Source organism: Planococcus citri, chromosome 3, assembly GCF_950023065.1.
Source record: "Planococcus citri chromosome 3, ihPlaCitr1.1, whole genome shotgun sequence".
NCBI classification, from domain to species: Eukaryota; Metazoa; Arthropoda; class Insecta; order Hemiptera; family Pseudococcidae; genus Planococcus; species Planococcus citri.
Genome location: NC_088679.1, coordinates 43,336,536 through 43,363,635, shown reverse-complemented (window position 1 = coordinate 43,363,635; position 27,100 = coordinate 43,336,536). Strand labels below are relative to the sequence as shown.

Genomic DNA, 27,100 nt, shown 5'->3' with positions numbered 1-27,100 from the left:
TGGCGAATTCTTTAAAATTCAAATAATATGTTCTACAAAAAAAAAAAAAAAACAGAAATTGATGAGGTCCTTATGTACAGGGTGCCCAGAAATATCGAGTACCCCTAAGAAAGTTTTTCATTCAAAATATAGGTTGGCAACGTGAAATAGATGCATATGATTGGTGGAATGTTATCTCTCCAGCTTAACAACCAATCAGGTGCTATCATTATTATCATTCACTGTGACCAACCAAAGTATTTTAGTAGAAAACTTTTTTAGGGGTACTCGATATTAATTTCTGGGCACCCTGTATCTATCAATGTTTCAGTGACTAAGAAATAGTAACAAAGAAAACTGCGTTAGAGATGTAGATTGCATCTGCATACGAATTGCATAGGTACCTACAGTTTACCTTCATTGCACTCGTACACCACGTAGCTAAGTATAATTACTTACTGTTACCAACGCTTCATTTGATGCTGTACAGCATTCCGCTGATTAATCTTCCAGCATTAACTGATTATGTATGGATAAAATTAATCCTGTTACACTTACAATTACAAGGTATTTAATTAGTAGTTTCTTCATTTATTATTATTATTATTTTATTATCTATTTATTATGGAGAAAAAGTTGACGTGGGTAGGTATTGATTTTTTATTGAAGGAAAAAAAATTAACATACCTACCTAGGTATCTGATGATGTGCGAGGTAAAATTTTCTACGATTTGCAAATGGTGTGTTGTAGGTAACTAGGTAGGCACCTATCCTTTTGCCCACGTTTATCAAGAATTAAAGAACTTTTTTTCAGAAAGCAGCTCTAGGTACATAGGCTACATACCTACCTACCATACTACCTAATGTGAGATAGTAGTCGTGATATGATGCACGCGCGTAGTACACCTCAGGCATTTAACTTAGATAGTAGTTGGGTGACGATTAAATCGTTTGTACCTAATAGGCCTATTTTGAGATTGAGAATCGTATCTTCTCCCTTTCTCTGTTCCATTTCTAACCATGTTTTAAAAGTAATCAAGTCCAAATACTTGGTTCAGAAATTATATGTAGAAAAAAATAGATGGTATGCTATCTCACCTCCTCGTTGAAAATAAAATAAAATGTAAGTGCATAACAACACGATGCGAATAAACATTCGATTTGACGCAGTAATAAAATTCTGACTACCAAGTACATCATTTACTATATCAGCAAGTGTATACAGGGAGTAAGTAATGGGCGTGGATACAAAACGAAACCTTTTAAAATTGTCATTTAATTCAAATTTAAATATTTGCACACTTTCGTGATGAGATCAGATGAGTAAATTATGCGTTAAATAAAATCATGATGAGGTAGTTCTTATCACCCAGAAAAATTCACCTTTGTATATTAAAAATTTTATTCAAATTAAAAATATTAACAATTATTTTTTTATTAAAAAAATAGGTACCTACTCTTTAAATTTTTCATAAATTATTTTATAGCATCAAAGGAATAAGTGGATAAGAATTATACTTATATGAGTACCTACATACAATTATATCAAAGAAGTTGTCGAGGAACAGAAAGCAGTTGAAAAATTTTGAAGTGCCAGAAAAATTGACCAGCGAGTTTAAGAATTTCACTCATTCGAATAGAAAATACACCATTCACTAGACTTCAACGCAGGCAAATTATTCAATATGGGGTAGGTACTACATATGTACATATGTGATTAGAAAAATATCTGGAATGAAACTAGGTACCTACTTTAGTAGGTGGTTAAATGAAAATTTCCAAATTGTGAAAAAATTTCAATTTTTGAATGTAAAATGTACGTTGCAAAATTTAACAAAAAAAAACGCTGTACTTAGTTTTTTTTTTAAATTTGAATTTAGATGAAAATCTGCAGGGAGGTAAATGAAAATAAATAGATGAATTATGTAAATAAATAAATAAATAAACAACCAAATAAATTAAACAAATAAATAAAGGAAAAAAACAATAACAATTAATAAGGGAGAAAAAATCAACAATTCTAGAAAATATGTAGGTATGTAATTAAGAAAGACCACAAAACATGCATTCAATATTTTAGGCATCCAGATTTCAGATTCAAGGATAAAATGAATTCAATGGATTACCGTTAAACGGATTGAAAGTATCTTGTAATAAGTAAAGATCGCTAGGTTTACCGTTTAAAAAATACGGACCTTTATTTAAATTAAATATATTGGAATTTTGATTTTCAACTGGTTTTACTTCCGGTTTAGGCTTAGGATCAGAAGCGAAAGTATGAATTCGGGTAGGTTTTCCGTTAGCCAAGAAAGATACCGGCAATTGGATAGGTATCGAAGATGGTGCAAAAGATAAAAAAGGTTGAGAGTTATCTACATAATTACCAAATTCTGAAACGTACACGTAAGGTGTAACAACTGGCATACGATAATAATATATTTGCGAATCTGGGAATAATTCCGTCAAGGGATGAAATTTCTGATCTAAAGCCGAAGTAGGTGTAGCTCTGGCCATCGGGTTTATTCGATATCCGTTGTATAAAGATGGCATCGGTATTGGTGTTGGTTCATAATTATATATATTTTGGACCTTTTCTTCAGCTGCAGCGATAACAACGCATATTAAAATTTGCAGCATGGGAATTTTTAATTTGGCGTACATTTCATCGAGTTTCAGTTATTCGTTTGTATATATAGGAGCTGTAAATAAAAAATGAATAAAAATTCGAATGTATGTTGGCTAAATTTGACCAGAAAATAATCTACGATACATTTTTAGGATTTCAACTAGGTAGAAACTTTAACTAGATAGTACTTGATAGGTATTAGGTACATTGATAAATTAAATGATTCGAAAATCCAAAAATGACCCACCGATTCTATGTTTTATTTCTTCCTCTCTCACCCAAAATCCAAAAAATCTATAAATTTCTAAATACTGAATCACTCATATTTATTATCTATGAAAAATATTGAAATTCTGACAGCAGTTGAGGGTTTAGAAAAGTGATAAATTACGATAACACTTAGGTAGGTAATTAAGGTACCTATAACTACTTGTATGACGAAATGCAAAATGTGTAGTGATCATTTCTTGCAAAAACAAAAAATAAATCAAACTTTCTGCAAGAAGCATTGCTATTCATATAGGGTCGTTGTGAAAGGCGGAGGGAGGCTGAAGGATGCAATTTGCCTTGGATTTCAATTGACCGGATTGCCCGAAAAACGGGGGGCCATATGACATTGAATTTTATATCTACTCGTAGATCTACCTATTCATCGTGAAGGTATCGGACTCTCAAAATTCATCGAAAAATCTTAATTTTCATACTCCTTTCGAATGAATTAAGGGGATAGGTTGTTGCCAATTACGAATAAAAATAAGGTTTTAATTCAGAAATTTTCCAAAATGAAAATTTTGATGAAAACAAAGAGAAAACAATTTTTGATCACAAAGTAATCTATCATGAAATTTGAAAATCAAAGGTTTGAACTTTAAGGAAGAGATTGGTCATTTTGATTGAGCTTTTTAAAAGTTTTTTTTCTTTGTTTGCGAAGGCTATTCCGGAAATATGTGATCAAGATGAAAAATAAAATTCAAATAAGATAATTACTCACCCCTTTGGGCTTTGAGGCTATGAATGCACAATAGAGCTGCTAACAATTTTTTTTTCAATATTCAGAATTTGAAATTATAGCTTATAGCCTTATAGGCCTTTTTTTGTATTTCTTTTCTGAGGGGGACGCTATAAATTGAAGTTGCAAGTCCCTAATTTTCATACACACCCCCCTCACCGCCCGGTACATAATTTGAATTTTTCAGAAAAAAATCGATGCACCCACACCAAATTATTTTTTTACCTATTGCTTAAACAAATATTTTCGGAATTATAAAAAGTACCCAATTTTTGTGTTAATTCAAGTACAAGGTATAAGTAGGTACTCAAAAGTGTCTACTGAAACCAAAAAAGCAAATTTCTTCGTTGCTTCCAAACATGAAATTTCGTACCCCTCCTCATATTTACGCATAGAGGTATAGATAATTTTCGCTACCCTTCCCCACCCACAAAAAAAGTATTTTCTCAAAAATTTATGGATCCACGTCATGTTATTTGTGGAGGGGGATGTATCATGTCATTTTGCTGACAAAAATCAAAATTATGTAGAACATGCTGAACATCAGTGGTGTTTACAGAATGAAATCATAGAGGGAGTTTATATTTTATTTTTGATTGGGGGAGGGGAGAGATTAAAACCAAATTCTTAGAAATAAAATTGGTCCAAAAAACGAAAAAACGACCATTTTGTAAGTATGTTTTCATTTTACGTTTTCACCAGAGCATAATAGTATCAAAAATTTTGAACAGTTAGTGGTTCTGTTCAGAAAAAATGAAAAATTCGCACCTTTCAAACAGTTTTGGTACTAAGAGTATTTTTGGAATTTTATACTTACTCAATTTTTGAATTCTTAAAATGTTCGAAAGTAGCATTTTGAATAGCCCGAGCGAAGCGAGGGCAAAAGCTTTAGAAAATTTGTAATTCGAAAAGTAGAACAACATCAATAATTTTAATGAAAGGATTCGATTTTTCTGATCCCAACATTTTTCAAAATTGATGGGATAACTTCAATTTTTCAGAGATTGGATTTTTTGGAAATTTTCTTGCTTTTCGAAGGAATTTCTATACTATTTTCTTGCTTTCTTGCTATTTTCTTGCCAGTAGACACGCTGATACTGAGGTACAAACCTGAATGCTAAATTTTAGATTTAGAGCGATTTCCAAATTTTCATCGTAAGTAATTCTGATCTCGGTTTCGCTTTGTAGATAGAGATACTATTCTGATAATTCCAAATTTCTTGAAAAAGTTACCAAAATCTATTTATTTTTTCTTTTTTGTTTCAAATTTGTCCACTTTTTTAATTTTTATGAAAATTTTTCGATATTTTCGAACTTTCCTTTGGGGGGACTGTGTCCCCCTGCGTCCCCCCACAAAAAAAGCCTTGCAGTGAGTGATGCATGTTTAAAAGATTTTTTCGTACGTCTTTCTGTAGTTTTGATAGCATTTTGAAGTATTTTTAGAATTATCGAAATAATTTCAACCATGTTGAATTTTTATTATAATGTACCTCTACCTACTATCTACCTATCCTTTCGATTTCATTTAAACAGAATCACAATTAGGTACTTTCATCTTATTTAAAATGCAATTTCAAGCAATTATAATGATAATTTATTTAACTTTTACATAAGTTTGTCTTCAACAATTCTTCGATTGTTTTTTGCACTTTTTGTATGTAGATTGTAGGTACTTATTTTGGGAATATTTGACAAGGTTTCATTACGTAACCAGACCGAAAAAAATCAAGATTGAAGATAAATAAGTAAATTCATTCTTTCACCGAACGATTTGATGTTTTAAATTCATGAACTATTTTTTATGATTATTTTTAAAAAAATCAGATTGATATTATTTAATAGGTACCTATGCATTTTGAAAACATTCCAGTTAGAGCTCACTAATTAATTTATTATTCCTATCCACTTGAAGATGAATTTCCGCAGCATGCATAACGTACAAGACCAACCCTCGCCTTTCTACACAATATACTAGGTCCGTTTGTGTATATTATTTGATATGCTTATCAAGTTATCAATATGTTTTTAAAATTATTTTTTTTAATGCCCAACTCATTTGCCAGTTGTTTGCATCAAAAAAATTAAAAGTACATAAATATAAAATTACGTAGGTACTTAGGTAGTTTATTTAATTCCTACATTATTCACTAGTAAAATTCATTATGCATTTTTTAATTTTTAAATATTAATGTGATTTTTTTCATGATTTTGACAAGTGAATTTTTAGTGTTTTTCTTTCTTTCTTTTTTGGCCGCTTCCTTAAGACAGCCCAACATGGGCCACATGATCATTAAAATAAAATTATGATCAACATAATGCAGATTGAGTGAATATCAATATAGTGCTAATTCACCATGCACTTGAAAAAAAAAACTGAATTACAAAGCACTTTTTCAAACTTGAAACTAAAATTAATGAAAAAAAATTGCGGATATTTTCTTTATAAGCATTACATAACACATAAAATTTAAAATAGATTATAGTATACCTACTTACCAATAAACGAAGATTTTTTCAAATTTCAATTTCAGATATCACTTCACTTGTAAAATTCTATCACATAATTCTATAACAATAGGCATGAACAAAATTGCTTTACAACAACAACAACAATAACAAAAAAAAAAACCCACGAAATTCTGAAAACTAAACTACGAATTTGCCGGCTTCCGAGGAAGCATTCTAATCCGAGCACAAGTGAGTAGATAATATTTTTAGCAACTGTTATCTGGTGTTTTTTTGCTTCACTCAAACTCTTCCAATAATTAATATCTCAACTTGGAGAATCTAAAGGCGGTAGAAAGAAAGAAATTCAGTGGGGAAATTATTTTAGATTTGTGTATTGCAGTTTTCTAATGTAGTTATTCATATTACACGCATGACAGGCGTTAACTTTCCCCACTGGCCGCAATTCATGTAACCTTCACATCTGCTGCCGCAAATTTATCGCCATTAAAATGTCTTTTTTATTTGTTGAGCCTGTCGTTATTTTACAAGATAGCAAGAGTTTCTCGCTTGATAACGCCATTTCATTACCAATGATGATGACAAGGTAATAATATCACTTCTAAAAAAAGAGAAAAAAAGCGGTCATTCAGATTACGGCCGACTATCTCAACTATATCGCATTTGCTCTTCCACAAAAAAAAAAATCACCTAATGGTCATACCATTTGAACGGTGATTTTACTCTCGAAGGAAATTTTTTGCCCAAGTGCATAGTGCATAGGCTAACTGGTAGGTAGGTCTGATCTGGTCTAGGTGCTAGTAGAAAACAGCAAATTGACTATGACCGCTGCGATTATATTTTTGTGGTCGTGACAATGATATAATTTTACGGTTCTCTGTTTAAATAGGCGCGTGTTATTTGATTATGTAATGCAGATGATGCCACAGTTGGTACCTAGACCTTCGTAATTTATATGCAAGGTTCCGAAGAAATTTTATGAGCAACGATGCAGGCAACACGCAATGCAGTTCATCCCTCTGATCAACTTTTTTTTGCACCGAAGCTTTCAATTCATAACTGTATTATTAAGTAGCTAGGTACTTAAGTACTTACTCACCTAAATATTTTTTTCAACTTTTTTAAAATTTTTCAATTAAAACGTATAATTCATTCTATTCTGTTAAACGATAAAACAATAAATCAATTTACCATCAACTAGCTATAATCTATAAAACATTAAGTAGGTATCTGCTGAAATAAAAACATGAATGATATCTACTTGCTCGTAATATTTTATGTACCTATCTACTCGTATTTATGTGGTAACATCCAAAGGTTATAGATTCGTGTGTTTCATCACTTTTATAGCTAGGTGTAGATACGTCAACGTATGTTATGTGTAGGTCTATCTCACTTTATATCGACAGGTATAACAAAATTAAAAGTGAAATGAGATGGATTTCTCGATAAATCATTATAATAGATATGGTAAGAAGCTAACTACTTACGTTGAGATGGAAATGAAAAGTTGAAGACAGTCACTTATCATAGCTCAATTTATGGAGTAGTAGCAGACACCAGCAACCAATGAATTTTTTATTAGTGCATACCATTCCATTAAGCACCCATCACCCAATATTTATTAAAATGTAAATCGCTTAAATTTGCAATAGCTTTATATGCAGCAAACGTTCAGACTTCAGAGTAACAATAAGAGAATCACTCAAACTGCCCTACAAAAAATTGTATCAACCAAAATTAGGGAAACAATTTTGACGAAAATAAAATTTTAAAAATGAATATTAGGCAGGTAAACGAATAAGTTAGGCCACCTTCTTATACAAGTTACGTCATTGGTCACGATGGTCCGTCCCATCGTTTTTATACGTGATCAAACTTCAACTTTTATTTTTTAAATCATCAAACATCAAACACTGTCAGTAGGTATCAAATGATCTAATTTTTCGAAGAAAGTGGTTATTTTCAAAATGACATCCATGACTCAGTTCCAAAAAAAAGTATGCAAAAAAAATTCAATAGTCAACTCTTTACCCATCTATCGACATTTTGGACTACTTTAGCTGAGGTGTGTCTTTGTCTTGGATTTTTTATTTAAATGTTCAGGTAGCTACTTCAACAAAATGAGTACCTAAAGCACTTGATAGGTTATTTGAAATGTGACACATTTTGGATACGTATATTATAGGGAAAACTTTAATTGAACGACAGAAAAAGTGAATTGCACGACAGAAAAATCCCACGACGAAATCGTGTTTTTGAACGACAGGGATTTAACGACAGTTTTGGTCATTAAAACGACAGCATTGAACGACAGACCTTGAACGACCAGCATAGAAAATTCACGCCATGAAAAAGGGAATGCACGACGAACATGGGAAAGCCCGACGAAATTATTTCAATTGCCCGATACCCCAAATTTTTGTCCTCTTGTTTGAATTAGTGAACATGAATGGAGCAGTATTTGTGAATAATGAATGGTACGCTTGTTTCAATAAGTGATATCTTATCATTTTCGTTTCATTCATGTCTTTGTTGAATAGTGTTATATCCGAAGTTTTGGCGATGTAGGTACCTGCTCAGTACACATACATTGAACTACGTATAACATTACCTAAATTGGACTTCATATTCGTTTTCGGGGTGTTCGTTTCATATGGAAACGACACCAACATTATGAAAATAGCTCAATTCTTAATATAGTAAAAATTGAGGTGGGGGCAGGGGCACTGGAGGGGTGTGGATGAGGGTAACATGAAATTGGACGTCATATTCGTGTTCGGGGGGTTCGATTCATATGGAAACGATACCTCGTTTACCAAAAACAATAATTTACACCAGAATCCATTTTTAACCCCCCTCTGTTGGTTTTTTCAATTTTTGACCACGACCCACCAGAAATTTTTTTTTGAAAAAATATATGTTTTTTAGGGGTTAAAAACACACTTAAAAATGCTATTCGCATTTTTGTGCTGAATCATGATCATTGCTAAAACAGGCAAACAAAACTAAAAAACGCCATTTTGAGGGGAAAATATGGGGGGAGGGAATTGAAATTTTTTGTGGGGATACCTCTTATGGATGTTTACAACATGCCAAAAAATTGAAAAAATCGGTTCACATGGGGCTGAGAAAATTTTTTTATTGTAATTTCAGAAACGGGGGGTTTCTCAAAAACGGGGGAGGGGTCTGGGGGTCTGAAACTTACCTGACGGAAGGTGCTCAAGAGTACCCACATTCCATGCAAATATCAACCCTGAAGCTCTCGAGGGCAAATTCACCATACTTATCCACCTATAGCCTGTGATTTTGTGAATAAATTCGTCGCTATTATCATTATGTCGTCGTTCATTTCCTAAAGTCGTCGATGCATTTCATTCTATTTGTCGGGCATACACTGGCGTTCATTTGATTTTCTTGGCGTGCACTTCAATTTTTGTTGTCGTGCAATTGTTGAAAACTGTTTCCGTCGTTAAAAAAGTGGTTTTGGGACGTTAGCATCTGTCGTGCAAAACACTTTTTTTCTGTCGTTCGAATGATTTAATCTGGCGTGCCGATAAATGGCACCCTATATTATATAGGGATGTTTAAAAGTTGTACTCGTATTTTTGAGAATTTGTCTAGTTTTTTTTTTCCAAGTTTCACAAAACTAGGTACTTTTTGTCATTTTTTGTGACATTATTTATGCCAAATTTTCAATTTTAACAAAACATGAACAAATTAAACAAAATTACATAACTACGATTAATTTTTGTTCACAATTTTCATGTGTTTTCTTATCAAAATAATTTTTCAGAACTTCTTTGCAATAAGATCAAAATGTTATGATTTTTTTTTTTCTAATTCATCCTATTTTTATTTGTTTTAAAAATGTGAATATGTATCTAAAACTTCAAAAATGAGGTGTTTGAGGTCTCGAAAATTAAGTACTTAACCTACTCAAAAGTACTTGTTATGGTCGAGTGTGCTGAAAATTAACTATACTTTTTTGGGTGGGGGGGGGGAGTGCTGAAAACTTGAATTTGAAAACATGCGTACAAAAAAGTGAATTTTTGTGTCTTCAATTTTCACTACACCTACTTCCTGGTTTTCAATTTTGTTCCACGCTCCTGGAACCGTCAAAATTGGCTTAAGAGCATGAAGGTATGCCTTGAACATATGCAATGCTGATCCCGAACCCGAACTATAGCTAGTACGTTTTATTCTGATTTCTGATAGATATTACTAGGGCTAGGATTTTTATGCGCTGAAAAAACAGTTTTAAGCGCTTATAAAAAGCAGTTAAAATGGCCAAAAAAAGCAAAATTATGCGCCAAAAAATCTAAAAAAGCGAAAATAAGCGGTATGTAAGTGCATCGTGTGACATATTAAAATGCAGGCATTTTTAAGCAGAATGCGAAAATCCTATTGAATTTCCTATCAAGTTTGAACTGAATCCAAAAATCATATTTATTTTAGATTTAATTTTTGAACAAAAACATTAAATGTACCTACAAGTGACAGATTACAAGATTTGGTTAAATAAAAACGAACCGAATCAAAATTCAAACGTTCGTTTGCGAAATCAGAGATAGAAATGTTTTTATTTTTTTTTCAACTAAAATATTTTGAAAGTGATTTTTTTGACAAAACAACAAAAATTTGAGTTTTCGGAACGATTTTTTGTCGTTTTTCTTCAAAATATGCGCTAAAGTACTTAAAAAAGCGCTAAAAAAGCGGTTATTGACCATTTTTTGCTGAAAATAAGCAGTATTAAGCGTTTATGGTCTAAAAAAGCAAAATTATGCGCTAAAAAATTTTGCAATTTGGCTTAAAAATTTATGAATCGCAAAAGAAACATTGTTATGCGGCATCTGCTGCAGCGCATTCAGACAAGCATTTGCATAAAAATCCTAGCCCTAGATATTACCTAGGTTGCTAGTTGCTACCTATCAACATATTCATGCATATAGCGAATGGGTTAAACCTGTAAGATAATCGCTTCTACAATTAAGCAGCAGTTGGTATCTTTTATATCGTTCATTTATATACTAAACATTAAAAGTTTATACGTTATATTACAAAAAAAAAAAAAAAATCACGTTAATCTAACCAGGATGTACCTACACTTAGACAACGTTTGAAAACTGGTACGCGACGGCTACATCAAAAAAATCACCTAGCATAGGTACATTTCTCGCTATAAATTTTTGTTCAACTGATGAAAAACGTATCTTAACGCAATTACAATTACTTTTCCTGAAATTGCGCTCGATTAAGATAATTATAATTTTTATCCCGAGTCCTAAAACGATGTAGAAATGAAATAAAAGTAGGCTAAACAACGTTCAAGTGTAAATCGTACGGACACTCGTATAAAAAATAAAAAGCGTAGTGGTCACGTAGGTTGTCAATTAGTTGTAACCGCAAACTAATGAAACTAAAACAATATCGAAAGTGTTTCTTTTTCATTTCATCTTTAATTATTTTCTCATGTATTTCGTGCATGGCCAAGAATACGGTATTATAAAAGAATCGCTGAATACATGAGTGTATAAAAATACAATGAAAGATACGCTGAATCGAATTTATATAATTGTAGGTTCGGCAATATCGCAAAGCACTTTTTTTTTTTTTGTAGAGGATCAGTAGAGTCGTGAACTTGGAAATTATTTAGAATCTACGCATATCTTTGAACTTTCTGTTTTTTTTCTCAAATTTGGGTATAATTATTAGAATCGACCTATTCCAAATCTCCCTACCTACATGTTTTGTTTTTTTTTTTTCAAATCTCGGTACCTAGGTGAATGCCTAAATTTATTCGTTTCTAGTTCATATATTCGATCGTTCTTTTTTCTGCGAATAAACGCAGTATCTACTTTCTTTGCTATAATTTTCGCAGCAGGTAGGCAAAATTTCAGTTTTAAAAAGTGAAAGGACCAAGATCAAGGTTACAATAGGCAAATCAAACTGACATATGTAGACGAGACGTACACTGATGTTGAATGCATACTTGATCGACAAAAGTGACTCATAAATCTACACATTTCTATATTTACTTAGTTGATTACTAAAATTTTATTTTATTGTGAGCCTAGGTATATGCGAGTGTAAAAATTTAGATATTTATTATTACTTTCTTCAATTAGAAACTTTTTCGTCGAAAACTGTTAGGTTGCATCAAAAGATATTTTTTCTAAATACAGGTAAACATTTTTTTTTTTTTTAATGACAACAAAAGAAAAGAAAAGTATGAAAACATTAAAAACACGCCGACTTTTGCACGTACCTACCTACGAATACGAGTAGCTATAGTGCTTTATGAACAGCGAAAACATAGCTGAGCGCAATCATGCTTTTTAGTACGATTGGGTACTTACTCAAGTTTACATTATTATTATGGAAGACTTGAAATTACAACGTAATGTAATTGTTAAACAACGTCTCTCGTTATTTTTACTACCAGCCATAATGGATTAGTCTTGATTTTAAAAACGAAAGTACACATTTATTAATTTCAATAACGTAATAAACAGACTGCAACCAATTAAATAGCATCAAAATAGTAACCGGAGTTATAGAATGCTAAACACGGATCAATCTTAAAACACGATGCTATTTATAATTTTTCCTAAAAATACTAATAAATTATCTTCAATTACCTACCTTATCAGTTGAAAAAACTCACAGGCTCGTGTCGAGTAAAAGTGGATTTTCTATTCGATAATGCTTTGTATATATTTGCAAAACAGATAACCCATTTAATTACATACGAACTTGAAAAATAGGTAAATTAGATAAAAGCATTAAGAACATGTAAAATATTCAATACTTTGATAGAGGTGTAATCCAACCTAAGCGAACGTGAATTCATTGTAATACTTTTCATATTTTAATCGGGCAATCAGCATTCAAATCATCTGAGCAATAATTTTCATTTCACGAATTCGCACCGAAACAAGCGGATGTGAATATACTCACCTATCTGATATTAATTGCAATAGGCTACGTGGTTAAAAACATAGCGAGAGATCTTCGCGAAATTCAATTTATCAGTACTTGCGATTTTAATTTCACATTCGTACTAATGGCATTTAAAGTATGCATAATTTATGTATAATCTTTGATCAACGGAGAAAGGACTTAAATAAAATAAATTGTTCTAATTTTCGGTTTCAATCGAAATCGTGTGTTTTCAATGGACAGTTTTGTCAATGCGCCTTGAAATTCCATACGTATCGCAGGCAAAGCTGTCTGACTCCTCCTTCCCCGCCACTCATGCTCCACAGATTGTCGCCAACAACGCGTCATTCGTTATTCGATTATCGTATTCAGTGCAGAATTAGGTAGAGCTCAATAAACTGTTAGTTCTATTAGATCAGCAAACCATTGAAATATGAAAATAATAGGAAAATAAAACAAGAAAAATGTATGAAATACGAGATAAAATCATTTTATTCATGAACTATACATTTTTCAAATGTATCGTAGTAACATAAAAACTGAAGTTTCAAAAAAAGTTTTAGCGGTTTTGAATCAAAATTATTCAAGGGAAAGTTAAAAAATTCTATACAATTACGTCTCAAAACTTTTAAAACCATGCCTTGTCGTAATTACAAAACTTATATTAAAAAGAAAATAATAATAATAGTTATTATCAGCCTCCTATCGTTATCATAATTATGTACAAAATGAAAAAAAAAAATGTTTCTTGTGAGGTAAGGCTTTGATCGAAATATCAACTTTTTAATTTAAACGATTTCAGACTTAATCAGCATCTCGATTCTACTCGAATCGCGTCCCTTCTTTATGTTTTATTTTGAAAAAAAATATAGGAATAGCAAAAAAACACCTTGAGTTATTTTAAAATTATCGTAAAAAACTTACAATTATAACTGGAAAAAAAGTAGAAATAAACTTTACGTTGACGAACTATAATTATGTATAAAATAAACTGATCAAAACAATCGAGTGATTCTTCAAAACTGATAAATGCAGAAAGACATTGGTTATTAATTCGTCGTTAACGACGCAGTCACTACTTTAAGAGAGTGTTTAAATCATTAAAAAAAAACTCGCAACTTGACACATAAGTTTTAAACGTAATTTATAAAAATATGTTTTCAACTATGATTTTTAATAAATTTAAAAGTTTTTTTAATAAAAATAGGTATCTTAGAAGTAAGAAAAAAATATTTGAGTAATTATAAAGATCAAAATTACGTCAAATCACGTATGCATTTAGTAAAATTATTTGAAATCCCTTTCATTACACTTATAGAAATTTCTATAATAATAAAAATACTTTTTTATTATTGTCTTTAAAAAAATTGTAGCAAACGGTATTCCATGAAAAAATTTGAGTAAAAAATAGTAAAATATTAAAAACTTGTACTTCAATTAATAAAAGGTCAAAAATATCTCTCCTTTATCATGGGCGTCTAAAAAACTTATTTAAAAAAAATATATAATACTAAGTAATTAAAAATAACTTTAGGGTACTGAATTATAGCTGTACCTTGATATTAAAAATAACTCATAAACTTTTTGTATTAAATCAAATTCATTATTGCAATTGTAAATTGTGAAATGTAAACGCAAAAAAGATAAAATCATACGTATCAAATATCCTCACAAAACTGATAATATAATACTATTACGATTTATAATTGACATTTCGGAGCAAAATTTCAAGACTGTTATGCGGAACTAGAAACCGAAGACGTTTGTGTAGCTATGGGTGTTTGGCAATACGGACACATCTTCTGTGATGGCGCACAACTATGACAAATGACAAAATGGTTACAAGGTCCTAAAGTCACACTACGATTGTTTTCCTCGCATAATATGCACTTCGTCGCTGTTTGAAGGTACAAAACCTACAAAAAAGATGAGCAATTAGAAACGAGAAAATTACGTGCGCTATACGGGCATCGGGTCGATAATTACTTTTTCGATTTCTTCTAAATCAGTTTTTAATTGAGATTGCAACGATTTTAAAGCTGACAATGATAAATTTTTCAATTCTGATATTCTTCTTAACCCGTGTAAATATGGCGATCCTTGCAATAAATCCACTTCTTTTTTAAGATCTTTAGCTTGAGCTACAGCCTGTTCACATCAAATAAATATTTTTATAACTTTGAATTTTTTCAACAGTAATGATTATAATGACAATTTACCTCATCACGTTGTTGTTCTGCGATGTTCAATTTTCTTTGTAAATTTTCCGTTTCTCTACGTAAAATTTCAGTGGTGCTTTTAATTTTCTCCTAAAATTATTAAAACATTTGTTAACTGTGAAGATTACATATGCCTCAATTTACTTCAGAAAAAATATTTCTTACCTCGGAGCTAAATGAGAAACTATTACTTAGAGGTAAAATTTGGCGATTTAATACATTCGTAGGCGCACCTACAACGCTAGACGGTAATGGGAAATCATACAATGGTGATGCAGTTCGGAATTGCGAGCCAACGGCGTTTAGTTTATTGGTATTATTCACCGAGTTATTAGTAATACCTTGTAACGAAGAGGTATGATTCAGAAAAGTATTCTGGAAACAAGAAGAAAATGACGAATTACACGTAAAATCTATCAATGAATCCAAAATAAATATGGCAATACTATACTTACGTCAATTGGCTCCGTGTGAAAACGAGATGATAAAAATCCCGAATTCATTAGAGGAGATGTCACAGGAGAAAACCGACTCACTTGATTTTGATCATTTAAAGCAGAACTTGGAATATTAACAGGAGGCGTTGGGCATAATATACCTGTAAAATAGATGTTCAGTCTAACGTTTTTCTCAAATGATCAGATCATACTGTTCAAAAACAAATACAAACCAGAACTTTGTAACCCAGCAGATATAGAATTATTTAACGAAGCGCATTTATCAAATTCACGATCTATTACAGAAGTTAACGGTAAAGTAGTATCATCTAATTGTAAATCATCCACTTTGGAACCTGAAAGAAAACGTAAATGTGAGTCACTAGTTGGGTCACAAAAAGTGATTTTTTCAGCAGGATAAAAATTCAGATATCACTCACCTAATACGGATTCTATGTTATCGTTGTTATACCTAAAATGGCTGGACAACGGTGATAGGTCTAATCCAGAATTTATATTATTATTTAAACAGATACCATTGACATTGCTAGGACTCGTACTCGATAAATTGCTGTACTCTTCGTATAAACTTTGTTTTCGTTGAGCGCGTTCTATTGGATCTAATAACGGATCAGTTTCTATAGCAACTAATTCTTTTCTTATCCAGTTCTGTAATTAGAAAAATTACATCAAGTATTTAGTGTTAGATTTCTTGTTGTGCTTCTCGGTTGCATGTATTTTCACTAACCGCTTTTTGAGCGTCTTGTTCTTGTTGTTGGGCATTATGCGTATTATTGTTATAAACGGCAGATTCAATTCTTATTATTTGATGATTGCTTAACTGTGCTCCAGGAGCTTTACTTAAAGAATTTTCCGAAGCAATACTGCTTACAGTATCACTTTCAGTTAAATCATCGGTTTCATCCTGACGAAAAAAGAAATCGATAACATGATGATAAAGATAAGAAATTTCAAAATTCTGATTAAAATTAATGGGTAATTATCGGAATTAATGCAAATGCATACATCACGATCATACGTTTTCCGACTTGTATTCATGAAAATGAGATCATCGTTACTCACCGATGTTTCTAGATTACAATCATCATCGTTAGTTGGAAGATTATCATGTTTGGTTGAAATAGCCATACTTTCCAAAATTTCACTTAAACTCTTGCCCACTTCTAAAGCAGCAGCCATATCACGTACAATAGTCATTTCCTCTGCAATAGGGATTTTCCAGTATAATTTCTATTTGTTCAGGTAAAAATTACTCAAATGAATAAATTCGTTACCATCCAAATGCGCAAACGCGCAGAAAGCTCCACGAGGACAGTATCCAGATTGTTGAACGTCGTTACATTTTGATGATTTGTAAATTTCAGGATGAAATTGTTGTTCTGTTCTAGTATGACAATAAATACACGTATCCCCATTTTCACAACTCGTTGGTTCACCCCATTCGTCCCCATGTTTTACATTTGGACAAGGCGTTGATCTACATAAATAATGACCATAAGTCAAGCATAAACTAAAGAAAACAATTAATAATTAATTCACGAACCTATATTTATGTAATTGAGGATTTCTTCGTTTATCTCTAATATTGTGGAAATGAGGGCAAGCGTATCCCTGACGACACAACCTAGGCGGTCTTTTACAAGCTTCAGTTTTATAATACGCCAATATGTACGCGGTGTCTGCGAATTTAACGTATTAGAACGACGTTCAATCGAACTTGTTTTATATCACAGATATATTTACCTTGCCATTTAGGATCTTCACTCATAGTATTACGTTCTTTATCAAGTACATTAGGTCCGTTATTATTAACTGCCGAGTTGGCAGCATTTTCCAACATATCTTGAGCCTGAAATTTCGAATACTGATAAAGAATTCATTCATCTACATGAATAACTTACAACGGTCGAAGTAATACCTGTAGCTCCTTAATATCATAAACAGGAGGTCGTAAGTCATGATTTCCATGGGCAAATGCACAGTGAGGTCCATTTTTGACACAGTTGCCTCGGTTATCAGTATCGTGAACACATACGCAAGTTTTATAATACCTTAGATGATATCTTCTTTCGGTATCTCCAGCGGTTCGGTGTAAATACGGACAACTACAACATGGAAAATTCAAAATTAATGTATAATCCAAAGAGAACAGTCAATTCCATATCTAGTAATAATACTAATGTTGTTTTTTTTTCGACATGATTATCTATTTTACAGGCTACAGAAGCGTAATAGATTTTTCGCGCGCAACTTTCAAGCACCGAAGAATGATCCATGACGTGTTACTTAATACGGTTTAATAACAAACACTGATAATTTTGGTGGAAATTGGCTTAATTCTGATCAATTTGAAATCGGAAATTACGAATTGGCAACAATATCCAAATCCGCATATGGGATGCTGGCATCTTTCTAGCTCAAAATATGCAACATGAACCCACACAGTCCCATGAAGCATATAGGATACATATAGTCGAAAAAGATCGCAACGGACGAACTAATTACGCTAAAAGAAATGAGTATCCAACTTACTCGTCACCATCAGGACAAAGACCTGTTGTTTCGTCATATCTGGAGCAGTAATTATCTGCGCTATAATTAAAGGTGCCATCTCTTTTACGTACTGGTCTTCTACGTCTTTGGTTATGGAAATGCCAATTAAAACACGAAAATGGTCGATGCTGAGAGCATTTATGTTGCAAAAACAACGTACACTGCTCAACTCTGAATTCCTTCAAATAACTTTAACAAATACAACGATTAATCGCGATTCGTTTAGATATGCATGGAAAAAATACTGGGTGAAGTACTTACGTATAATGATGTGGTTTCTCGGTTGGAGTAGTGAGTAAAGGTTTCGATTCTGAAGGCATTTTTATAAATTAATTTTAATTTTAACAAATTACAAACTAAAATAAAAATCAAACACAAAATGCTGATTGCAATATTTGATCACGTGACGCTAACCATTTTTATTAATGAAAGACTTCAACGTTTTTTTATCTGCCAGGTCGATTCAAACGTAACGTACGCGAAATGATTTGGTTGGATCATTTGGGAGTCCTTTGTAAAATTCTGTTTATTAGTCAATTTTTGGTTTGAATTTGAACTTTTAAACTTCTATTATCAAACTGAATCTTGTACTATCTCGTAATTAATTTCTTACATTGAAATTTCGCGAAAATAATTGAAGAATACGAAATCTGATCCGTTCATACTTTGTATAATTGACGCGAACTCGTAATTTGTTCGATGACGTCATCGGTGAACTCTCGAATCGACATTTATCACAATCGAAATTATATCGACCTTGGTTTGCCATTGAAATTATATACCTTGCTCCTGATTCGATCAAATTTATCGAAAGTTTTCGATTTTACGCCATTTGTTACGTGTAAAATTTTGTAAATAAATTTTTTCTTATCAAACAAAACACTGAAAACACAAAATAAAACAACAGAAAGAAGTACAGTTATGCTGAATGAATCACAAATTTTGACTATTTTTCGAAAAGTTTTGCCATAATATTGAGTTGAAATTGTTTTGCAATCATCTATAAACGCGCAATTACACGTACTTCGTCGAATGAATTGTGCAATTGAATCATTTTTCAAAACAGGAATAAGACGAATCTGTCATTATTGTGCGGTTTCGATTTTTAATACAGAATGCAAGATCTCGCGTTTAAAATTTAATGATTACGCAGAATTGTGCTTCAATTGGGTCCCTCGTTCATCGAGCCCAAGGATATAAAAAGCTAAAAGAAGAGTGTCTGATGGCTTCGAAATTCTACGTTCCAGGAGGATCTGCGGTGAAAACTCGCTCGTACTATTTGGTGGCTGAAAATTGTCGAGCTTTCGTGAAGGAAAACAATCAGATAGATTTCTTGGAGAAAGGATCTTTGGTTGTTTCAGTTAGAAGTACTCGAGGTCCAGCGAATGAATTGGAAGTAAAAGTTATCGATATAAATAATACGATTAATGCACCTGAAGAAGTTACTTATCGATGTTCTCCTGATAAACTAATCAAAGTAAATGAAAAAGCGTGGAATCTGATTGCTACTATAGAATCAGTCGCAGATAAAATAAGAATCGCTAAAGATACCGCACTTTGTGAAGAGCTATGTAGTATTGATGTTGGTTGTTCCGTAGTACTGTATTCCAGTTGTATCGGTTTGGTTACAGCCAAGAAAAGTTTAAAGAACAATGGTATGGGTGTTTTATTCGAAGTATTGATAAAAGTGAGTTTTATTTCTTTTTTAAATCGAGTATTTTGTTTTGAATCGCTGAAGTTAATTTTTGATTGCTCTTTTATAGGATGTATTTGATGATCAACGAAGTTCCTTGACGAAAATCGGCAATAAAGTAAACGTTGCAGCTGACAAATTGAGGTTATATCAACCTTCTCATAAGACATCGTCAAAATCCAAGTTTCTAAATGATCTTAATGTTCCTGATAATCAGTATTCGTATGACTTTAAAGATGAAAGTGAGTACTTACTTAACCTACTTCTTACCTACTTGATGAGATTTGCTGTGTGAATGATTGTTTTCGATTCTACGTGGGTTTTATCGAATTTTCAGCCGACTTTGTTTCACAAAATCACTCAATTCACAAATTCAAAGGTGGCGATAGTGTGATGTGGTTATCGGAATCAGATCCACAACCAGCTACAATATGCTGGAATAGTAGAATTAGTGATAAAGTGAGAATACATTTGGTAAGTGATTCAGTAATTTATAACAAGAGTACATAATGTTAAAAAGTACCTCTAAAGTACAAATTTATACATTTCTTCTGTTCCAGGATAATGAATGCCAACCAGTGCACTGCGAGCGTTCGCATACTCACCTCGTTCCTACCAGAGATTTGATGTTGGCCGAAGAATTTCTCAGTAATTATCAACTTTCAATATTATATTTACACTTTTTTATCATTTCAGTATTGAGAAGGTTTCAAATTGCGATTATTCGTTAATCGCACGATCAAAAATGGCAAAAATAATTTAAAAATTTCATCTTTTACAGAACAATATGATGAAATGCTGAGAAAAACTGGTGAATTTTCAACCACTTACAACATTAACAATCAAGATCCCGACATTTCCAGAGTAGAAGATCTATTAGGATTAAACGAACTTAATGAATATTTTTCAAATTCTGGTCCGAAATCACCGTCAAATACAAAATGTGAGTATTTTTTAAAATGCTATTTTCTCTTTCAGTGGTTTTACGTGTTTTGTTTTGTCTCATTGTGAATTTTTCTGTTGCGGTAAATTATTTTTGTTTCATTTTTCTTGCGTAATGTTTCCTTTCAACAAAAATAGAGAGGCGTATTCTTCTCTTTGCGGAAAATATTACATTGAAATAATTTTTCCATTTTTATTTCATAATTTATTCAATTTGAGGCAATCGTCTGTTTAAAAATAATAGAAAAAAGGAATCGCGTAACGAAACAATTCACTCGATTTAGCATTTCAACATCGCATAGGCTACCGATTCAGTTCACGTTCTTCGTGAAAGTAAACTCGTCGAAGTTATTTTTATTTCTCATAGTCGGTTAATTATTAGCGAAGTCTGGTGTTATTTTTAGTTCATTTCTACTACCTGCTGTACGATAATACGAAATTTATAACTTTTTTAGCAAATTAATTTTTTTCTGTCGCGCGCGCTATTTTCCACCTAATTTGTACGCAGTATTTAATTTAAAATTCTAAATGGAGTCGGAGTACGATTTAATTCCAATTCCAGCGTTGGAATGGTTTGAAAAATTAGAAAAGCAAAGAAGAGAAGCTGATATGAGAATGTTTTTCAATCGTGAGTAGAGATTTCAACTCAAATTTGATAAATTTTCTGTTCTTTAAATATTTCAAAGAATTTTCTTTTTATTAAAATTTAATCAATAAAATCCACTTTCATGTAGTAAGTAAGTAGCGCATATGTGGAATTTTCATAATCCAAAGAAATACTTCACCACAAGAATCCCGAAAATATGAAATCGTTAATTTTTTTATTTTCTCATCCGCATCTTATTCCTACCAGCTCAAATTGTAGAAATTTATATTCGTAAATTATAGAGTAATTTTTTTATACCATAGATGACGAAAATTCTCGAAAATCATCAGAGAAGTACAGCAGTTCTTCAACAGTTTCACGAAAGTCGGAATCAAAGCTATCATCGGAAAATGAAAATGATCTCGGAATAGGTTCTGTGGTAGAAGTGATGATCAAAGATGAACCTTATTATGGAGTTATAAAATGGATCGGTAATATAGATTATCAAAATGGTGCAGTGAGACCTCTAATAGCTGGAATCGAATTGGTACTTTTAATTTATATTCCATGTAAATTGTAAATCAATGTACAATTACAATTTGATGCGAAAAATGCACTGTATTTTCATTAGGAAGAAGAACATTGTGAAGCAGGCAATGGATGGATGCGTGGGCATAAATACTTTGACTGTGCTCCTCATAGAGCAACGTTCAAATTACTCAACCAGTGTAAAAAAGATTCGCGTTTTTCCGAGCCTTCTTGTTCAATCGAAGCTTTCAAAGGTGACATACTAATACACCTCGTATAAATTAGGTAAATTTTATATATTATCTTCGATGGATGTTTTAAATTATAGATCGTGCTCGAGAAGTAATACCCGGAATTATTGAACCCGTCACCCATGTGGATCCTGACAGAACATTCAGAAAATATAATGGAATACAAGGCCACAATAATTCATGCTATTTGGACGCGACTTTGTTTTCCATGTTTACATTCACGAGGTTAGTATTATAGTACAGGTTCATTTTGTTCTCTATCAAATTTTCCATAAATTTTCTTTTACATACCTATTAAAATTATATATTTGTAAATGTACATTTCGACAGTGTATTCGATAATTTACTATTACGACCTGCGAATGCAAATGACTGTGATTGTTACGAAGAAGTACGACGAGTTCTGCGAGAAGAAATAGTTAATCCATTAAGAAAAAATTTATTCGTCCATGCCGATAGTGTAATGAAACTGCGTACTCTTCTCGATAATTCAACTTCAGTAACTGGTTTGACTTGCGAAGAAAAAGGTATTTCATAGAAAGAACCAATAACATGATTTCATTTTAGTCGATTCAATTATCCTGATTTTGTTTTTGTCCATTATACAGATCCCGAAGAATTCCTAACATCATTAGTTGCGCAAGTGCTTAAAGCGGAGCCATTTTTGAAGCTGAGCTCTGGCCACGAAGCGTATTATTATCAGTTGTTTGTTGAAAAAAACGAAAAACTCATATTACCCACCGTGCAAGAATTATTCGAACAAAGTTTAATAAGCAGTGATATTAAATTGAAAGAAGTTCCATCATGTTTAATAATACAGATGCCTAGATTTGGCAAATCTTATAAAATGTATCCTCGCATATTACCTTCGCAATTATTAGACGTCACCAACGTCATCGAAAATTGTAATCATTTTTCCCGATAGTTTGGATCATATTGTTAGCCTAGTAAAAATAATCCATTGAATATTTTTTTTTTCAGCTCCTAAAGAATGTTCGGTGTGTGGCGCTTTGGCAAAATACGAATGTAAGGATTGTTTTAAAAATTTACAACATGATGACTGGTGGTTTTCATTTTGCGAAAAATGTGTAACTCGAGTACGTTTCATTTGGCTCAACATAAGAGTACGATGCATAAGTATTGTTTCGATTATATCGTAATGTAATTCCAATTGAACAGGTACATTCTCATGAAGACAGACGTCATCATACCAAAACATTACTCCAAGTACCCCGCGAATGTGCTTCGTTTCGTGATCCAAATGCTATACCGCGACAATACATGGAATTATTTGCAGTACTTTGTATAGAAACTTCGCATTACGTAGCATTCGTCAAATGCGGATCTGGTCCAGATACACCTTGGTGTTTTTTCGATTCCATGGCCGATCGTAAAGGTTAGTGAAGATTTCATTTCAAACATTTGATTCGAATTCCGAATATTTTTATTCGTCAATTTTGCGTTTCTTTTAGGCGAACTTAATGGTTTCAATATCCCCGAAATGGTTTTATGCTCCGAATTACCTAACTGGTTGTCCGAAAACGGTGTTCAGGAATTCTCCTATAAAGAAGATCGTAATTTACCTACCTATGCGAAAAGGTTACTTTGTGATGCGTATATGTGTATGTATCAGAGTACAGATGTGATGATGTATCGTTGATGATGAAGCCTTGTTAATTTTTAGTCATTTTTAATTCTTGCATTCTCTTGTTTTCGTTTTATTTTATTTGTCATAATTATTGTGAATAGTGTATAATTTTTAAGAAAGTTTTCCTTCAAAGCATTCCAAAATATTTTAAGACATCAAGTATAACATTTCACGTTGCTACTGTTTTATTTTTTGAAAATATACGACTTGGGTTCCCATTTTTAGCCTACGTCACTCAGTAAATCTTATTTGATAATGAAACGGATAACGAATTCGCAATCGAATATACTGTGGAACGCATAGCGATAGTAAATCTGATTTATTCAATTTTCATCAGCATCAGTTTTAAAAACTTCTAAGCCCAGCAGATTTCACAGAAGACAGACAAGGAAAGCGTCAGACTGGTGGAACCTTATATGTATGTACATACACCTGAAATCAGTGAAATCATTCAATTCAAATCGTTAGGTTTATTTTAAAACACAGGTGAACGACGAGTTCCTGAGTCGTGATTGAAGTTTTTTCCTCGAAATTATGTCATAGAAAAAAAAATTCAGATTGACGAACCACATTCCGATCAGAAAATTATGATTAACTGTTCCGGAAAATAATCATCTATGAAATAAATATTCCAAATGTTTAAAATTAATGCTGAAAGAATTAAAGACAATTGAAACATAAAAAGAAATTTAATATTAATCTACACATTATGTTAAAAACAGCGAAAGCAAAAAGTTATGCGCAAGCGAAATAAAAAGTCATATTTACAAAATTCTTCATTCAATAATACACACAAAAAAAATTAAGGAAATCCTTAAAGCAAAATGAGATCGGAAAGAATTTGAAATAACATTATAGGACTGAGAAACTGAATAAATCTAAAACCTCCGATAATTCATATGTACTAATTCACTATACATATTACATACATATACTAGTGACTTTAAAATTTGAAAATGTTACATTATTTTTATAATACCGTAAAATTATAAAATGAAAATTCTTAACAAAATAAGATAAAATACATTTTAGCCAACTACCAAAATGAGAAAATAAAGCAAAATATACACAAAAGGATTCTCCATCAAGATAGGTTCATCTTTCAAAAAATCACGTTAAATGTTAACAGAAAAGAACAAGTTGAAAAGAGACAAAACCAAAACCCTAACACAAAAAAATACTCTAAGAGTGCATGCGAACAAAAAGTTAAAACATACAAATAACTTCAAATTACAATAAGAAAATATAGAACGTAGTAAATTTGATATTTTGGTCAGTATATTCATAAGTTTGTTTGAAAAGAAAACGAACCAAAAATAATAGTAATATGCAGTACTTTTTAGTGTAATGATAAATTTTTGAAGGAGATTGGTTATACATAATACATTACAACTAAGTAAATTTAGTAAACTTTTTTAAAAGGTATTTTAATCATTTCATAAACTAATATCTTTGGTCAGTTTACTTCAATCATTCACTCAAAATGAGTCAGACAATACTGGAATATTTACTGGCAGCATCAACACTAATGGTGTGATTTGATTACATTTTAGCAGAATTATGCAAGATATGATAGTGTGATAATATGTTTGAATTTAATTCACCGGATTTATAACATAATTTACATGGAATTTGGGGTAAAGCATTTCATTTAATTTTCCACATCTTGCCAATCGTTGGATAATTCTTCATCATCCATGGTAAAATCACTGCCAATACCCGAATCCAAGACGTGCATCGGGCTGAAAATGAAATAAAATAAATAAAGAACAGTCTAAATTATTTCAATCGAGATAGTATTGTGACAGATCTCACTTGATAGCGCGACAAGTGAAGAAGACGATTCTCTTCAGTTTCTTGTTATAAAAAAAGTAATTGAACGACCATAAAGTACCATCTTCACTGAACGGATCAGACGTTAAATCCGGATTATAGCTGAAAATTTGACATGACAAAGTTAGTTTTCATTTAAAAAGAAATCTAATGAGTAGAAATAGAATATTTCATTACCTGTATATCTCGCAATTCAACAAATGAATCATATTTTCAATAGCGGACCATAGCTTTGCTCTTACAGCTCTATAAAGCTCTCCAGCAGCTGTGCTTAAATTACTGTCTATAGAATTCATCACCCACTAAGCAAAGGGAATACGAAACATTCTCATGATAAATTCAATAATACGATCAAGCTTACGCAAATAATTACCTCCAAGCTGGGCTCTTTGCTGAATTCGTGGCTTTTAGCGTGAGAGAAATCGTAGTCTGGGAATGACGCATTCAACGTAGCAATGAGGTAGAATAATGTTTTGCGACTGATTGTATCACATAATGGATTCTCTTCATCTCCAGAAACACTATGACTGCAATATTCGTTCATCAAAATAAGTGAAATGAACTAGCGACAAAAGCGTCCATCTCATCTATAATATTTACCTGATGTAGTTACACTGGCCAGGAGAAAAGCTATATAGCTGCGAAGGGGACAAAGCTTGCAAATCATGAGGCGTCGTTCCTTGTTCGGAATTGAACTTCTTATACATTTGTTTTTCATTTCCAATCATTTTGCACGAATAACCTTCAATTCTATGGGACAACATCAAGGTAAAAGTATTACTCCCTAATTATTCTACAAGTAGATAAACTTCATTAAATAAATTTCAAATATTACCTTCCCATGATTTTGTTTTCACCGCAATCCAAACAGAGGGATGTATTTAATGCTTCGAATTCCGGACTTTCTAAGAGCTTCATTGTGATGTACGATAAAAAAGGAACTTTTTACTTAACACTTAACAGTTTCGTGATTGTATTTCCGCTATTCGTAAACCAATATTATTGCCACTCGGATACATTATACTTTGATGTGAAAAAACCTTATGCATCGTAAAACTGAAACTACTTGAAAAATCTAGGAACGAAATTAGGCTCAACATAGATATTTTTCCGCGCATCACAAATATCAATAAAAATATAAAGGTTATTTGGGAGGTCCAATTACTTTGAAATATTACTTCGCGAGAATTGATCGCACCACCGAAATGAAAGACTTGCAAAATTAATACTTTTTCGCGTTCAAATTACGAACATAAATTCATAAACAATTTGCGTTTCAGACAAAGCAAAACCAGAAATCTAAATCAAAATAAACAACTAAACAAGAAACAACCATTCAACAAAACGAAAGACGAAACTAGCGAAGC

The 27,100-nt window shown here is 32.0% G+C and overlaps 4 protein-coding genes across 4 annotated transcripts; 1 reads left to right on the top strand and 3 right to left on the bottom strand.

Moving 5' to 3' along the window:
• Positions 1-1,433: 1,433 nt before the first annotated feature.
• Positions 1,434-6,889, bottom strand: LOC135840963 (uncharacterized). Its single transcript, XM_065357724.1, has 2 exons — positions 6,111-6,889; positions 1,434-2,678 (listed from the first exon to the last, which is right to left on the bottom strand). Exon 2 carries the CDS (start codon positions 2,638-2,640, stop codon positions 2,077-2,079), a length of 564 nt encoding a protein of 187 aa, XP_065213796.1. The 5' UTR covers positions 2,641-2,678; positions 6,111-6,889; the 3' UTR covers positions 1,434-2,076.
• A 6,607-nt stretch (positions 6,890-13,496) lies between these two features.
• unk (RING finger protein unk) lies at positions 13,497-18,672 on the bottom strand. Its single transcript, XM_065358004.1, has 15 exons — positions 18,514-18,672; positions 18,232-18,441; positions 17,618-17,804; positions 17,443-17,548; positions 17,243-17,378; positions 16,974-17,176; positions 16,762-16,901; positions 16,427-16,603; positions 16,119-16,347; positions 15,912-16,034; positions 15,697-15,839; positions 15,407-15,616; positions 15,242-15,331; positions 15,009-15,170; positions 13,497-14,938 (listed from the first exon to the last, which is right to left on the bottom strand). The coding sequence occupies exons 1-15, from the start codon at positions 18,570-18,572 to the stop codon at positions 14,759-14,761; spliced, it is 2,355 nt and encodes a 784-aa protein (XP_065214076.1). The 5' UTR covers positions 18,573-18,672; the 3' UTR covers positions 13,497-14,758.
• A 453-nt stretch (positions 18,673-19,125) lies between these two features.
• CYLD (ubiquitin carboxyl-terminal hydrolase CYLD) lies at positions 19,126-24,077 on the top strand. The gene is made up of 13 exons (XM_065358003.1): positions 19,126-19,939; positions 20,016-20,187; positions 20,283-20,419; positions 20,506-20,593; positions 20,727-20,888; positions 21,797-22,020; positions 22,105-22,255; positions 22,330-22,477; positions 22,583-22,779; positions 22,861-23,157; positions 23,234-23,349; positions 23,432-23,648; positions 23,725-24,077. The coding sequence occupies exons 1-13, from the start codon at positions 19,394-19,396 to the stop codon at positions 23,910-23,912; spliced, it is 2,643 nt and encodes an 880-aa protein (XP_065214075.1). The 5' UTR covers positions 19,126-19,393; the 3' UTR covers positions 23,913-24,077.
• A 493-nt stretch (positions 24,078-24,570) lies between these two features.
• Positions 24,571-27,100, bottom strand: Maf1 (repressor of RNA polymerase III transcription Maf1). The gene is made up of 6 exons (XM_065358005.1): positions 26,569-27,100; positions 26,334-26,483; positions 26,107-26,260; positions 25,911-26,035; positions 25,716-25,835; positions 24,571-25,642 (listed from the first exon to the last, which is right to left on the bottom strand). Exons 1-6 carry the CDS (start codon positions 26,649-26,651, stop codon positions 25,552-25,554), a joined length of 723 nt encoding a protein of 240 aa, XP_065214077.1. The 5' UTR covers positions 26,652-27,100; the 3' UTR covers positions 24,571-25,551.